General features: G+C 40.2%; 1 protein-coding gene across 2 annotated transcripts in view; it reads right to left on the bottom strand.

The window, feature by feature from the left end:
• faf1 (Fas (TNFRSF6) associated factor 1) overlaps nt 1-16,186 on the bottom strand; it is a 269,960-nt gene that overhangs the window by 103,452 nt on the left and 150,322 nt on the right. For both annotated transcript variants that reach the window (XM_061888509.1, XM_061888510.1), the window contains 4 exons: nt 10,990-11,085; nt 10,802-10,925; nt 10,631-10,694; nt 10,461-10,542 (listed from right to left, as the gene is read on the bottom strand). In XM_061888509.1, coding sequence (XP_061744493.1) covers nt 10,461-10,542; nt 10,631-10,694; nt 10,802-10,925; nt 10,990-11,085 — 366 coding nt within the window. The remainder of the gene's footprint in view (nt 1-10,460; nt 10,543-10,630; nt 10,695-10,801; nt 10,926-10,989; nt 11,086-16,186) is intronic.

The raw sequence follows: 16,186 nt of genomic DNA, 5'->3' as shown, positions 1-16,186 counted from the left end.
GTGGCATATTGAAAAAGAGAAGAAAAGTAAATTTTTCAGATTAACTTGGGCGATGCGATTTGAATGTGTGTTTCATAGATTGGTCTCTCCAAAGCTTTGGAATAAATTGTAAAATACCTATTCTGTTTCTGGGTTTGATTTAAAATCAGCTTATGTGTCATCAAAATAACTTGGGGTTGACCAGCAACTTAAATTCCCTCGGAGGAACATCTGGTCCAAACGCAACAATTTGGGGGTTCTCGTCCGGGATGACATGCTGAGAATTGGACATTTCTTGCATTCTTTTGGACAGACTCATTCGGCCAACACATAAATCAAGGTAAGCAGAGCCTTTTTTTCTAAAATCTGCTTTAGGAGTCTGTCCTGAAGTCTGTAAGTCAAACACTGTTTTGTACCCCAGACACAGAGTGGTGATTTTGACAGATTGGTTGCATTTTTGCCTTGTCCGCCTCTAGTTGTAAATAGTGGTCTACTCACGTCATTGTGTTCGGACTATAGTGACGAGCTGTTTCATTGAAGAGTGAACTAATAGTCGGATGTGTCTCACCCTGGGTCGTTCTCACCCTGGGTCGTTGGACGTCGCCAGGGGGGTAACGGGTTGGGAACCATTCGGACTACCGTGACGGGCTGTTCACTGACGAGTAATCAAATTGTCGGGTGTGGCTCGCCCTGGGGATTTGGTCTCCCCTAAATGAGTAACATTTTCGAACTCTGTTTGGGACGAGTGACTCTGAGTAAAAGGTTCGAAACCCTTGCTGCTGTGGACATGGTGATCTGAACTCCCCGAACATCTTGTTATGTCCTCAGTCTAATAAGACCATAATCCACACAAGCTGTCAATTAATGCGGGTGTCCTTAAATGGACAAATGCAGGAAACACAAGGACAGCAATAAATAAACCTTTGGAGTCTGTGTGAATAGTTTTGGCTTTTGGTGAAAGTATAGAAAGATACAAAATGCAGATAATCAACACTGTATTGTTAAACTTGGAAGCATGTTTAGTTTTGGCATTTCATGCCTGAGAACTTCTGCACATCAATTACAGATTATGGTGTACTTCTCTTAAAAATGATGTGATGCCAATTTAATAAGCTTTTAGGTGGTAAATGTAAAAAACAATAATAATAAAAAAAGTTAAATTACAACAATTAAAACTAAAAAGTAATATTTTATGTTAGATATGCAAAGTCCGGGGGCTAGTGGCATATTGAAAAAGAGAAGAAAAGTAAATTTTTCAGATCAACTTGGGCAATGCGATTTGAATGTGTGTTTCATAGATTGGTCTCTCCAAAGCTTTGGAATAAATTGCAAAATACCTATTCTGTTTCCGGGTTTGATTTCAAATCAGCTTATGTGTCATCAAAAGAACTTGGGGTTCACCAGCAACTTAAATTCTCTCGGAGGAACATCTGGACCAAACGCAACAATTTGGGGGTTCACGTCTGGGATGACATGCTGAGAATTGGACATTTCTTGCACTCTTTTTTGCAAGAACACATAAATCAAGGTAAGCAGGGCCTTTTTTTCTAAAATCTGCATTAGGAGTCTGTCCTGAAATCTGTAACTCAAACACTGTTTTGTACCCCACACACAGAGTGGTGATTTTGATAGATTGGTTGCATTTTTGCCTTGTCTGCCTCTACATAATAGTTGTAAATAGTGGTCAGCTCACGTCATTGTGTTCGGACTATAGTGACGGGCTGTTTCATTGAAGAGTGAACTAAAAGTCGGATGTGGCTCACCCTGGGTCGTTGGACGTCGCCAGGGGAGTAATGGGTAGGGAACCCTTCGGACTACCGTGACAGGCTGTTCACTGACGAGTAAGCAAATTGTCGGGTGTGGCTCGCCCTGGGGATTTGGTCTTCCCTAAATGAATAAAGGTTTCGAACTCCGTTTGGGACGAGTGACTGAGTAAAAGGTTCGAAACCCGTTGTCTGGGACAACATAAAGGGTTAGAATCTCGTTGTCTGGGATGATTGACTCGGAGCAAAGGGTTCGAAACCGATTGTCTGGGACGATAAATTCTGAGATGAAAGAGACACAATGGCCACGGAGTTTGACAAAAACAAATGTGGAGGCGGCTGGGGAAAATGTGATGAATGATTACCGGTTAATGATCAATTGAATGTACTGTTGTCGACAATGGAATTAACAAGTAGAATTTAAAAATAAAATAAAAAAGGAATGTTTCTTGAAAGGGTTAAGAGGGAGTTTACAACACTCGTAAAGTAGTGAACTCAAACGTTTGGTAAATCAAGAAAAGTAACTGGAAGTTTTATGGTAAGTGAAACGTAGAGAAAGAGCTTTCGTGAAGCTTTTTTCTTTTGTGCGTGAGTGCTTACGCGCGCGTACGTGTGTGTGCGTGTGCGTGCATGCGTGCGTGCGTGCGTGCGTGCGTGCGTGCGTGCGTGCGTGTGTGCGTGTAAGGAAGAGATGGATACAGGATGTGGTTTGTAAAGGAAAAAGCAAGTTGAAGAAAAGATGAGAAAGTGACAAATGAAGGTATTTGTAAATGGTATTCGTGTGTCAGCGTATGCTGTTGGTGGTGGTTTGCTGCAAGTTTGTTTGTTTGTTTGGTTGGTTGCTTAACAACTACTAAAGCTGAAATACATTTGTATTTTATAGCTGTTCTTACAATACCTAGTTCAGAAATCGTATGAGTGAATGATCCATCCATTTATTTATCTACCTCCGCTTATCGGAGGTCGGGTCGCGGGGGCAGCAGCCTCAGCAGGGAAGCCAAGACTTCCCTCTCCCGGGCCATTTTGTTCAGCTCGGAGTGAATGATAAATGTTGTTTATTATTATTAAGGTTTGATATAATACAGCTGTGCTTCTGGGTGAGAAAAATAGTTGACTGTTGAGGTTGTTTTTAACTGTGTGGGTGTGATTGTGACTGTGCGATATTATAGTTCTGTAAGAAGGGTCCGAGATTTGGATTTCAGAAAAAAGGCTCCCTCTTTGTTAAAACATTTTTGTTGTGCACGTGTGACGCAGAAATAAAAATAGGTGTTGTGAGAGATAAGACATAGCTGTTTGACTATTAAAAAGGCTCTGTTAGGAGACATTTGAGATAAGAGATGTGTCTTGGCAACGAGGGTGTGTGAAGAGGGCTGAAGAAGTACAGACAAAAGTCGCCACACTCAGCGCTCCAATCATAACAAATTGTAGAGCAGCGTTAAACAAATTCTAATCAGAGGACATAATAAGCAATGAGAACTTAAGTAAACAGACAGCAAGCAAACCACAAATAATTATTGAAATAAATAACATAGGTCCCAATAACGAGGCTTGTGGAACCCCAAAAGTAAATCTTTTTGGCTGTGATTTAGTCTTATCAATTTCCAAATATTGAGATATTACTTAAATAACTATTTAACCACTGTTGGGAAACACCTCTTATACCATAGTTTTAGAAATAAAGTTCAAGTTAAAATACCAATGATTGTCACACACATACTCGATGTGGCGAAATTATTCTCTGCATTTGACCCATTACCCTTGATCACCCCCTGGGAGGTGAGGGGAGCAGTGGGCAGCAGCGCTGCCGCGCCCGGGAATCATTTATGGTAATTTAACCCCCAATTCCAACCCTTAATGCTGAGTGCCAAGCAGGGAGGTAATGGGTCCCATTTTTATAGTCTTTGGTATGGGGGTATTGAGATAGGATGTGAGGAAAATGTCTGCTGTGGTAGAGGCGAGTTTGGAAGTGAATATAATAAAAATAATTTTTAAGTTGTTTAATTTCAAGGTGTAGTCTAAAATTTTTAGGTTGGAGTATTTTATTTTTTATTTAGACATTGCATTACACCATGCATCTGGGTGGTAAGCTAAGATAGGATAATGGCATAACATACAATAAATAAGGAGGCACACCAAATTTCAACAGCTTTCAGTTAGCTATAGACTTTTGATAGTATAATGCAAATAACTATAACCTTTACAACCGTTTGCTTTGAATAGTGTTGAATAACAATTACAAATAAAAGCCTGGATTAATAACTATTATAAGAGTCAATATGTAAAGTGTTATAAAGGAGAGAAGTGTTGGTCGTCTTATCACTTAGCACACGGCCTTGTGTGTGTGTGTGTGTGTGTGTGTGTGTGTGTGTGTGTGTGTGTGTGTGTGTGTGTGTGTGTGTCGCACTATCAAAATAATGGTGGAATAGAATCTGAAGGAACGAGAATAAATGCATGCCTTTATTTTGTAGAATATCACGCACGGCAGGAATGCAGAGTGCACAACTAACTAACTGATAGACACAAATGATAGTTTAATTAACTTATAATCTTTTGTTGATTTAAATAGTTACTTAAATATACATGAAGTAGTACGTATAATCATTGAATTAGGGGTATTGATTAACATTTAATGGGACAATTAATGCTGTGATTTTAAATGTGATATGCAGAATTGGACTAAGCAAGAGGACAACGACAAGGCTGCGACAGAGCAGCAAGGATACAACTCCTTAATTTACAAATCACTGAAGCAAAAATGTCAAACGAATCGAAAGGTCAAAAATCAGCTAAAGCAGGGGTCTCAAACTCAATTTACCTGGGGGCCACTGGATGCAGAGTCTGGGTGAGGCTGGGCCACAAGAAAATATTTCTTTAAAAAAATGTTGCATACTCCTCAGCATATCTAGTTGGATAATGACGTTTCAAATTGTATTCCTTGCGCACCGCAAATTTCTCTGTGCAAATAAGAGACGTCGGGGTGCCCCTGTGCTCAACAAAGAAATATTGCATCTCCCACTTTTCTTAGAATAGTCTTTGCACATCACAAACCTTTCTCTACACTGCAGGCTTTGAAAAAGACATGTTTGGGGTTGTGGAATATATTTGTACTTAGCCAACGCACGGAGAATAATGTTATTTCCGCAATGTGTTGTTCTGCTTTTTCACCCTACAGCAACACGTAGGTCGGCGGAAAATAGCCGGGAAAGTACCTGGATAGCGAGATCAAAAAAGTGACAGCTCCCGGAGTGTTTTCCGACATCATATAGAAATATATGTAGTGTTCATCGTGTGAGGCAATGCAAATTAAACTAACGGTTTGAATTGGTCCAGGTTATCGGGGACCAGGTGTCGCGGGGTGACTGCAGCCAGGCATGTAAGAAAACCCTCGTCTCCATGGCAACGTCTTGTCGCTTTCACTCATTTGCCCTTTTTCCACTAACATAGGGGGAGGCAACCCAGAATGTTAAAAGAGCCCTTTTGGACCCAAATAACACAACGCTGTCAAGCGGCATTCATATAAAACTTGCGAGCCGTACTAACAATAAACTTTCATATTAAGGTGGGGGCCGCAAAATAACGTCTCGCGGGCCGCAATTGTCCCACAGCCGCAAGTCTGAGACCCCTGAGCTAAAGTATATTCAGCAGTGGCTGACCTTCCTTTTGAGCACCAGCAGGTGGAGGAAAGAAGCCTCAACAGACGTGAGACCAGACGGTTGGACTCGGGTGGTGGACAACGCGGTGCTTCAAGGCCAGTCCGGGGTGGAAACTGTTTCATCTGTGACCAGCCTGGTCACTGGGCTTGAGAATTTCAGATCATTTCCGAACAGGAAAGGTTCCATTGTGCCGCCAGACGATCACGAAGTCGTGACAGAGGGCGCCCACAGCAGGAAATACAGACAGGCCCCATGCTGTACATAAGTGTGAATGGACAATGTTATCAGTTTGTAATTGACACTGGTGCCACCCACTCATCTCTGAATGCAGAGGTACCAAAGAAACTGTGTGCTTCCCTTCTGAAGGTCGAAGGCTTCGCTGAGGTCACAAGAATGTTACCTGTCACCAAACCACTTCCGGTTCAAATTGCTGGACACACACTGAAGCACTCCTCCGTGGTAGACCTGCACACACTTTGCCAGCTTGGTAATGACCTGCTTTACAACCTGTACCCTGACATTTAATATCGCACAGAGGGGACCTTCCTGGTGTTACCTGACGGTACAACCACCAAGCTGCGACACCACTACCAAGGCTCCTCCACAAGCTCATACCGCAGCCTGGAGCACCAGAAATGGCTGACACCTGCTGAGTACCCCAACTCCTGCTCCAACTGTTCTATCAGTGACAACCCTGGCTGACTGAGCTGTTTCCGTGTGAACCGCCACCCGAACCGCCATATGTTATGATCACCAATTAGACGACTCATACCAGGAGGCCTTTAAATCCTTATATATATATATATATATATATATATATATATATATATATATATATATATATATATATATATATATATATATATATATATATATATATATGTTGGAACTCAAGGTGTGGCTGCTCATGTTGACATATCTTTGCAACAACTAGCATGGTATATGATGGACACAAATGCTGTCCCACATTGTTCCCTTGCTCTCTGTCCCGCCTACGAAAACCAAAGACTTAGTTAAATTAAGATGAAACAGGGCGGAGCTGCCGATGATTGAACCGATACACAAATACCACATTATCAATTATTTCAGTGGTCTGTTAAACACATAGCTATGGGCTGCACTTTGGACACCCCGGTTGTAGGCTACAAGGAGCCAGCAGATACACAACAGCTGTGCTAAAACTACACATTACATTTAAGCATATCAAATAATTATTGTTGCTTATTACATACACAAAGTCGCCAAGACAGAAGTCTGATAGAAAGTATTCAGTAACAAATGTGTCCGCATCATTCAACTTTCTACAACATAAGCTGGACTTAACGAATTATTGTGGCCACCAGGTGTGGTAGAATGTCAAATTACTATTGCAAAAGCATCCGCCATAAGGTTAGTGTTTTTCTAGCATTTGTGTCAAAATAAATATAAGCATATTTTGTCGCTTTCACCATATTGAATAATTTACATAAAATGTAGGGTTGTTATCGCTAAGGGGTCCCCTACCCTAATACCACCCTCCAGTGGTCCACAGAGACTGAAAAGAGATTTCTTGACCAATCATTGACCTCAAACATGACCTGCGATGAGGTGGCGACTTGTCCAGGGTGTACCCTGCCTTCCGCCCGATTGTAGCTGAGATAGGCGCCAGCGCCCCCCGCCACCCCAAAAGGGAATAAGCGGTAGAAAATGGATCGATGGATGACCTGTCCTCCGCCTCTGCTCTTGCTGTACTTGACTATCAGCTGACCTTTTTCTTAGATGTCTCTGAAAGTGATAGTACTACAAACACAGTCCTTTTTTCAGAAACAGAAGGAGGAGGAGGTGAGGGTGGATTCAGACTCCTTACAACAAAATCGACAATCATCAGACTCTGACACATTCCATAGTTTTAACATTTTTCAGTTAAAAACATAAAGTCAAGTTTTGAAGTGGTACTAAAATCATTGACTAAATATAATTTTTTTTTTCAGAGACCTGACATTGAGCAGACCCATCCTGATGGTGTTATTGACGGGCTTAGATGTTGGCTTTGATTTGGAGAGAATAGGAATGAGATTGTTTAGGTTAGCATGGTGGCTAAGTTTGCCAATGTTTACTCTCTTGGTAGTCACAACAGGAATGTATAAGGTGCCATGATTTGATGTAGGCAACCATGGGCCCAGCTGATAATGTGGTCTACTGCTGAACCCTTTTCTGTATCAAAAATATTCAGGACTGCTGTCAGGGCGAGGCAGGGTTTGCCATAAGGGGGAGTAGTTTTAACATTTTTCAGTAGGTAAGAAGTTAAAACTATATTTAATTTGAAAATAACAATTTTGCACATCGATAAAGGTATAATAGATTCATTTGGAATATAGAGGAGGTGAGGGTGGATTGTGATAGTTTGTGATTTCATTGATATGATCAATCAGGTACAAGGGAAAAGGTACTTGCTGACTTGCGTAGACAATTACAGTGGTTGGCCGGAAGCAACCTCAACCTCAAAAGAGGATGCAAAATCAGTAATTAAATGGCTTTTTAATGACCTAATAGCCCGACATTGTTTCCCCGAAAAGATTAGGTCAGATAACGGCACCCTTTTTAGAAATGCTGACTTAGCCTTGGTCGAAAAGGCTCTCGGACTAGAACACAGGTTCGGTTCGGTGTACCATCCTCAGTCCCAAGGTAAGGTCGAGAGAATGAACCAAAACATCAAAACAAATTGGCTAAAATCTGTGCACAGACCAAATTGAATTTGATTGACATGTTGCCATTAGCGTTAATGATCATTCGAATGTCCCTGAATAAAACTTTTTACGGCCTTTGAATTTTTCACCCTATGAACTGCATACAGATCAGCCCTTACCAGGACCAGCAGCTTTCTTGGAAGGCGGAATCAGCGTGAGACCAAAATGGTATTTTTTTAAAATGCAGAATTAATGTGCCAGTTCCTCTGTGCAGATTCGAGGATGACAGCCCGCCACTCCAAATTCCCTTCCACCCGCTGAGTGTCAGGGTCAAGGTCATCAAGCGCAAGTGGACGGAACCAAGGTGGACCGGTCCTCTCAAGGTCGTGGAACGGACGTCTCACGCCCTTCGACTGGCTTGTAAAGGGGACACCTGCTACCACCTCTCCCTCTGCACTCCTGCTGAAGAACCTGACAGATCTCCAGCAGATGCTACTGCCGACATCGCCACATCACCTGCCCCACTCGCCCCCCTAGCGTAATTTACACACACATAGTCTCAGCCCAGAAGACGACTCCGAAAGAGATCTCCCCCCGTTGAACTGCCGTCTACAGTCGTGTAGATCTACCAGACATGCTAACTGCTGTATCATATATCCTTACTTGAGACCAACCTATGTACTTGATGTTATCCAACTTCTCTTACTTGTTTTCAGCATAACTATTGGTGTCGTTACAATAAGTGAAAAGTTTGTTGTTGATCCCGTTTCGTTGCCTAAATTACCCTGATTTTGATAGACGGAAAGCAGGATGTTACACCCAGCAGTATTCCCTGATGGACTGGTACTTGGGCTTGTTCTAATGTCCTTGTGCCTCAGTCCTTCTTTCCCGATGACAGCGACTGACAAGTGTCTTAGAACATATGGCGGACTTGAAATAGACTGAATCAAGGGGGACATCAAAACTTACTAGTGGCATATTGAAAAAGACAAGACTTCCGTAGTTTTTTCAGATCAACTTGGGCGATGCGATTTGAATGTGTTGTTCATAGATTGGTCTCTCCAAAGCTTTGGAATAAATTGCAAAATAACTATCCTGTTTCTGGATTTGATTTAGAATCAGCTTATGTGTCATCAAAAGAACTTGGGGTTGACGAGCAACTTAAATTCCCTCGGAGGAACATCTGGTCCAAACGCAACTATATATATATATATATATATATATATATATATATATATATATATATATATATATATATATATATATATATATATATATATATATATATGTATATATATATATATATATATATGTATATATGTATATATATATATATATGTATATATGTATATATATGTATATATATATATATGTATATATATGTATATATATATATATCCATCCATTTTCTACCGCTTATTCCCTTTCGGGGTCGCGGGGGGCGCTGGCGCCTATCTCAGCTACAATCAGGCGGAAGGCGGGGTACACCCTGGACAAGTCGCCACCTCATCGCAGGGCCAACACAGATAGACAGACAACATTCACACCCGCATTCACACACTAGGGCCAATTTAGTGTTGCCAATCAACCTATCCCCAGGTGCATGTCTTTGGAAGTGGGAGGAAGCCGGAGTACCCGGAGGGAACCCACGCATTCACGGGGAGAACATGCAAACTCCACACAGAAAGATCCCGAGCCTGGATTTGAACCCAGGACTGCAGGACCTTCGTATTATATATATGCTGTTTATACTGTGTGTGTCTATTTATGTATAATTAAATGTATACGCATATAAAAATATGGCCAGTCTCAGAATTTTTTTAATGTAACAGTTAAGCGGAATCTACACACACATATTTTCCTCTTTAGGTGAACGTGAGTGGGGTTAGTCAATGACCAGACAAAGGGATAGACAGATCGATAGGACCTCAGGCATATTTTGTTAGGCTTGAGTGGTCCCTGAGTCCAAAAGTTTGGACATGTCTAACATATAGGATAGGAAATTCTTATACAATGGTACATCAGCATATACATGCCCCAGAGAGTGTTTTATTGTTAACCCATTAGAAAATAGTAAAATTCATTGAACATAGACATACAGACGGACTGGTAGAGAGACAGGACCCTGGTCATACTTTTAGCCTAGAGTGGCCCTTGAGTCCAAAAGTTTGGACACCTCTGATATATTGGATAAGAAATCCTGATACAATGGTGCATCAAAATAATAATGCCCCAGAAAGAGCTTTATTAACCCATTAGAAAATGGTAAAAGTTATAAACTTATGGACATCAAAACAATGGAATTTGATCAATTTGGAAGCTTTATTGTACAAATACAACATGCATTACCTAAAAAAAAATAAAAGTCTTTGAGTATTAGGTATTTGGGGCTTACTTACCTCTCTGGCTTTGCCATGAAAGGCCTCCTGAGATGCTGCCTCCAAAGATCCAATGAAAAACATTGGGTGGTTGTCTCCATACCTCCATAAGATACACAACACAAACAGTATATAACATTCCGTTACATTCTACATTCTATGTCTTTGCAGTCTGTTGGGATTGAGCTCACCTTGAAGAAAATTCAGCAGTAAAGTGCAGTAAGGCATCAGCTTCATTCTCGCTATTCTCTGGCACTGGAAGAATACAATTCACTGCATTGTCAAGCTTGAGATTTAGAGGACTAGCAAGGTTTCAGTACAACAGGAAAGTTTTGTTGTTTTGTGTGTCCCGCCGCACATACTCATTGGGGTTTTCCGACAGCTGGAGGATCCAGTTCCGAACATCTCTGAATCATCCACCCCAAACTCTGATGCATCCTCAAAATCATCTCCCTCGCTGTCGCTGATCATGTGGACATCTGCGCACTGTGAAATCACTCGTTTAAATAGATGTAAATGCGCGCATATGTGTTTTTGTGTATGTGAATACCTCTTCCTGGGGTACCTGGGCATTGGCTGGTGAGGATCTTTGACAAACTGTAAGGTGATGGCAAGGATAATTGATCCCGGAGACAGCCAGCGTCATCTAGGACAGGAAAGGCAAGAAAAATTTGATAATTAATTTCTACAAGTAGGCTGTATTAATTCCAGGTGAAATTCAAGGTCATATAAACTGATTATAGTAGTATATCCGACATAAATAATCAGATATGAAAGGACACCCATGACTGTTTGAAGGCTTGGGGCCAGTTAAAAAACAACTAAAGCTCATCATATGGAAATACATTTTTCGGAGCATACTTGACAAGTCACCTAAATCCACACTTTGGGCAAGAGGAGGAAACTATACCCTGAACCACAGTGACTGGGGATTTAGCCTGGGAAAGCTAATAGGTTGATGCGCAAAAGTAATTTACGTCAAACCAAAATAACCACTTTCTAATCTATCAAAGTGAACGTTATAGTAACGTGTTAACTATACATTTCAATAACAGCCCTAATTTTTTTAACAAGCGATTAACGCACAAGGATCTTTTTGACCCTCCGGCGGTGCCACAGCAGCCAACGGCTGCAGTTCACTTGCTACTGATGAGCCACTAGCAAGCAAAAATGTACAAAGAAAAGGCTACCTTATGGAAATATCAGGTTCAAAGCCATGGCAAGTTGTTCTCCCGACAAGAAAGGTCTATTTTTCGCCTTAAGAAGAAACTGCTGCTGCGCGCTTCGTTCATTTGGTGGTGCTTCACATCCGTGTTCAGATTACGTTTAAGTTGCAGTCATAACATAACATGACAGTGACTGATTTAGTAAATAAGATAACATAAAGTTCAACAGAAATGGGAGCTGCTCAACAGGAGGTCAAACGGAGACATTTTTTTTTATTGCAAACAGTTTATCCAACATCAAAACATGTCAAGACACTTTCTCAAACCATTCACTTTTCCGGCTTCAAAATAAAAACACTACACTATACATTCGGTTTAAGTACATTTACAATATAAAAATGTCTTAGGCATCGGATCCGTTACATTTTTGGCACCGACTGAAACCAGCCGTCCTATGTTGCACGCGATGTCACGTCTGTTTAAATTAGCACTTGTGAGTATTTGATAAGACTTGAGAGGAAAACAGGCGATTTTTAAGCGGAAATGCTCTTAGTAATCTTGCAACCCATCAAACCCAATCATGCCAAATATAAAATGCTCTAAAGTGGGGCTGGTCTTTTCCAAATGCGATGTCGATGACGCTCACTGCTTCTGTGACGCCAAAATCAAGGCAAGTGGCAGGAATACTTCCAATCTGAGAAAGCACCTGGTTGAACACAGTATTTTTCTTATGGCTGCAAAGTGCAGCCAAGTTAGATGTACAGCTTTAGCGACTCGGCTGCAGCCAACAACATAGGGACAAAATGGCGTTAACATTTGGTGATAAACGATAACAGCGACATAGTCATCCTCTACGTCTGCTCCAAGTAAAAAGCCTACGGTATAAGAATACGTTATCTTCGCATTTTAACTAGTTATCATAATCAGCTTAATTCCTTGTACTGTACTTCCTAATGTTAATGTAAAGTTTTTGCTTTACATTCATTTATAGTTTAATACATTTGAAAAAAAATATTGTTTTATTTTCACTCTGTCGTCTTTTGCTTATTTGTTTTTAACCTAATTAATTGCCTCATATTTTCCAGATGGAAAAAGAAAGGAGTACATGGAGTCAGGTTTTATTTCGTGCAATACGGAGAAAATAACACTGCATTTGTAGAGTTTAGTGTTTTTATGTTGAAGAAATTTGCAAAACAATTGCAAACATGTTACTATACAAATAATTGGATATTGTTTTCATATTATTGATTAATGATCAATAAAGCCAAATAAATATGTTACATTTACACATTTTAAGATTTCATTATTACACAAAACATTTTTTTTTACCACATGAAAACACACAAAAGCACCAAAAATTGGCATCGTTGAGTACCGGTATTGAGTTTACCTTTGTGTGATGACCTGTTTAAAAAAGCATAAAGTCTAAAATACATTTTACTAAAGCAAATTAATTGTCCGTTCATAGTTAATGATAAAACAGCTCTAGTTTTATATATACATACAAACATATACACACACAAACACACATTTATATTCACATATACATATATATATATATATATATATATATATATATATATTTATATATACCCATATATAAATATATACAGTTGTGATCAAAATTATTCAAGCCCCACACAATTTTGGTGTTTTAGCAAGTTGGACATGTATCCCGTATTTTGTTTATAGTCATTTCAAATAAAGACAAATGCAACTTAAATTGTAACACTGTATTTTACAAAATACCAAAAAAGGACATTTTTCTTAATATCTCATTGACAAAATTATTCAACCCCCTAGTTACATGCGTCTATAGTACTTAGTAGAACACCCTTTGGCAGTAATTACATTCTTCAAACGTGATACATAAAAGGACACAAGCTTCTTGAAACGATCTACAGGTATTTTAGCCCATTCCTCTTGGGCAAAGGCCTCCAGTTCATTCATATTCTTGGGCTTGCACGCTGCAACTGCCTTCTTCAAGTCCCACCACAGGTTTTCTATAGGATTTAGGTCTGGCGACTGTGAAGGCCACTCCAGAGTCTTCCAGCCCTTCTTCTGCAACCACTTTGATGTTGATTTGGAGGTATGCTTGGGATCGTTGTCCTGTTGGAAGGTCCAACGTCTACCAAGCCTCAGCTTCATCACTGACTTCATGACATTTGCAGCTAATATTTCCTGGTAGGAAATAGAATTCATAATGCCTTGAACGCGCTGGAGATTCCCGGTACCTGAGGCACAGAAACAGCCCCAGAGCATGATTGACCCCCCACCATGCTTAACAGTAGGCAAGGTGTTCTTCTCTTTGTAAGCTTAATTGTTTCTCTTCCAGACATAACGTTGATTCATTGTCTCATCACTCAATAGAACAGTTTCCCAAAACCTTTGGGGTTTGTCCAGATGATTTTTGGCATACTGGAGTCTATTTTTCTTGAGCCTGGTAGTCAGAAGTGGGGTACCTGAGGCACAGAAACAGCCCCAGAGCATGATTGACCCCCCACCATGCTTAACAGTAGGCAAGGTGTTCTTCTCTTTGTAAGCTTAATTGTTTCTCTTCCAGACATAACGTTGATTCATTGTCTCATCACTCAATAGAACAGTTTCCCAAAACCTTTGGGGTTTGTCCAGATGATTTTTGGCATACTGGAGTCTATTTTTCTTGAGCCTGGTAGTCAGAAGTGGGGTGCGCCTGGGAGTTCTGGCATGGAGGCCTTCATCTCGTAGTGCGCGCCTTATTGTCTGGGACGAAACCTGCGTCCCCTCCTCTGCAATGTCCTGTTGTAGTTCCTCAGCTGTTACCTGGGGGTTTTTCACCACTGTACGCCTCAAATACCGGACAGCAGTTGCACACAGCATCCTCTTTCTACCACGCCCAGGTAGTGTTTCCACTGTGCCTTTAGCTTTAAACTTGCGAATTATGCTCCTAACTGTGTCTCTTGGAATGTGTAATGTCTTTGCTATTTTCTTATATCCATATCCTTTCTTATTAAGAGAAATTACCTACTCTCTTGACTTCTTTGTCCACTCCCTGGACTTCACCATGTTGCAAATACACCATTGACCATCTACAAAAAGCTGAGTGTCACAGTCTTTTTCAATCAGTTTAATTGTTGCTCGTTACGGTTGTAATCACATCTACAGGTGTTTTTAACACCTGATTGAAAAGACCTTATTCAAATTCTGTTCTTAAGAGTTATGATCTTCAAGGGGTTGAATAATTTTGTCAATGAGCTATTAAGAGAAATGACACTGTTTGGTATGTTACAAAATATAATGTTGTAATTCAAGTTGCATTTGTCTTTTCAATGCATCTTGATTTGATATGACTACGAACAAAATACGGAATAAATGTCCAACTTGCTAAAACACCATAAATGTGTGGGGGTTGAATATTTTGATCACAACTGCATATATATATAGATATATATATTTTATTTTTTTATTTTTATATATTTTTTTTTTATGTGGGTTGTCCCGATACCAATATTTTGGCACCTGTACCAAAATGTATTTTAAAAATAAAGGGAGCCACAAATATTTAATTATTGGCTTTATTTTTTACATACAATTTTATGATACATTAAACATATGATATATTAAACATATGTTTATTTTTTGCTGTCGAAGAACAATTTTGTCATTAAATAACAGTGAACATACGAGACATCTTCTCTTTTAGTAGTAAGTAAGCAAACCGTTAGAGGGGCTCATTTGGCTGCTGGAAGAATACAGTAACATTCTGTTACTTTGTCAAAATTATGAGGGACACATGGTATTAAATAGGTGGAATATTTATTTACTTGTTCAATTACTGTTAATATCTGCTTACTTTCTGTTTTAACATGTTCTATCTACACTTCTGTTAAAATGTAATAATCACTCAATCTTCTGTTGTTTGGGTTAGGAGTAAACCCTAACCCCTGACCCTATAGTTTTGGGTGATACACACTTTGAAGAAACATACCCTGGATGCACAGGGACACATCTTCAGTGATGTAGTATCCTAAGGTCATTTGGTGTTTCGGGCCTCGCAAAATCAGACACCTTCACGCAGGCGACCCAACCAGGGTGAACAAATCCTGGCTTGTGTCCCATTAGCAACACATGGATCTGCCTTTTTCAGCCAAAACCACCTCATGGCATTCTCTGCAGCTTCATTTGCGGAATAGATTGCCCTCTACCTGGCCGCCCCTGTAACGCGCACACACTTTACAGAGAGAGCCTCTACAGCCAATTTCTATAAGTTCTTAGAATATCCTCCAGTCCCTGCCTTCCTCCACCAGTTCCTGGTACTTGGCATGTTTTGTGTATATATATCAGTGGTGTGCCAGAAAATAGCCCATTTTGTTTGCTGTTGATGTGATTCAATGCGGAGTAGTGCATAAATGTGTTCCTGTATAGTATTTATCAAGCAATGATTATGTGGTGACATCCATTTCTGAGCTCTAGTATCTTCTGTAAACCATGGGGTACACCTTTTTGGAGCAATTTTTAACTTCAGCGGTGCTCTACTATCAATGGTTTCGCGCAGGGCGTCGTTAAAGTTGTTAGTGAGGTTATCAATAGAGCCCACACAAT

This window comes from Nerophis ophidion, linkage group LG26 (genome assembly GCF_033978795.1).
Source record: "Nerophis ophidion isolate RoL-2023_Sa linkage group LG26, RoL_Noph_v1.0, whole genome shotgun sequence".
NCBI lineage: Eukaryota > Metazoa > Chordata > Actinopteri > Syngnathiformes > Syngnathidae > Nerophis > Nerophis ophidion.
The sequence above is the reverse complement of the archived record's forward strand: the minus strand, read 5'-3'. Positions and strand labels throughout refer to the sequence as shown.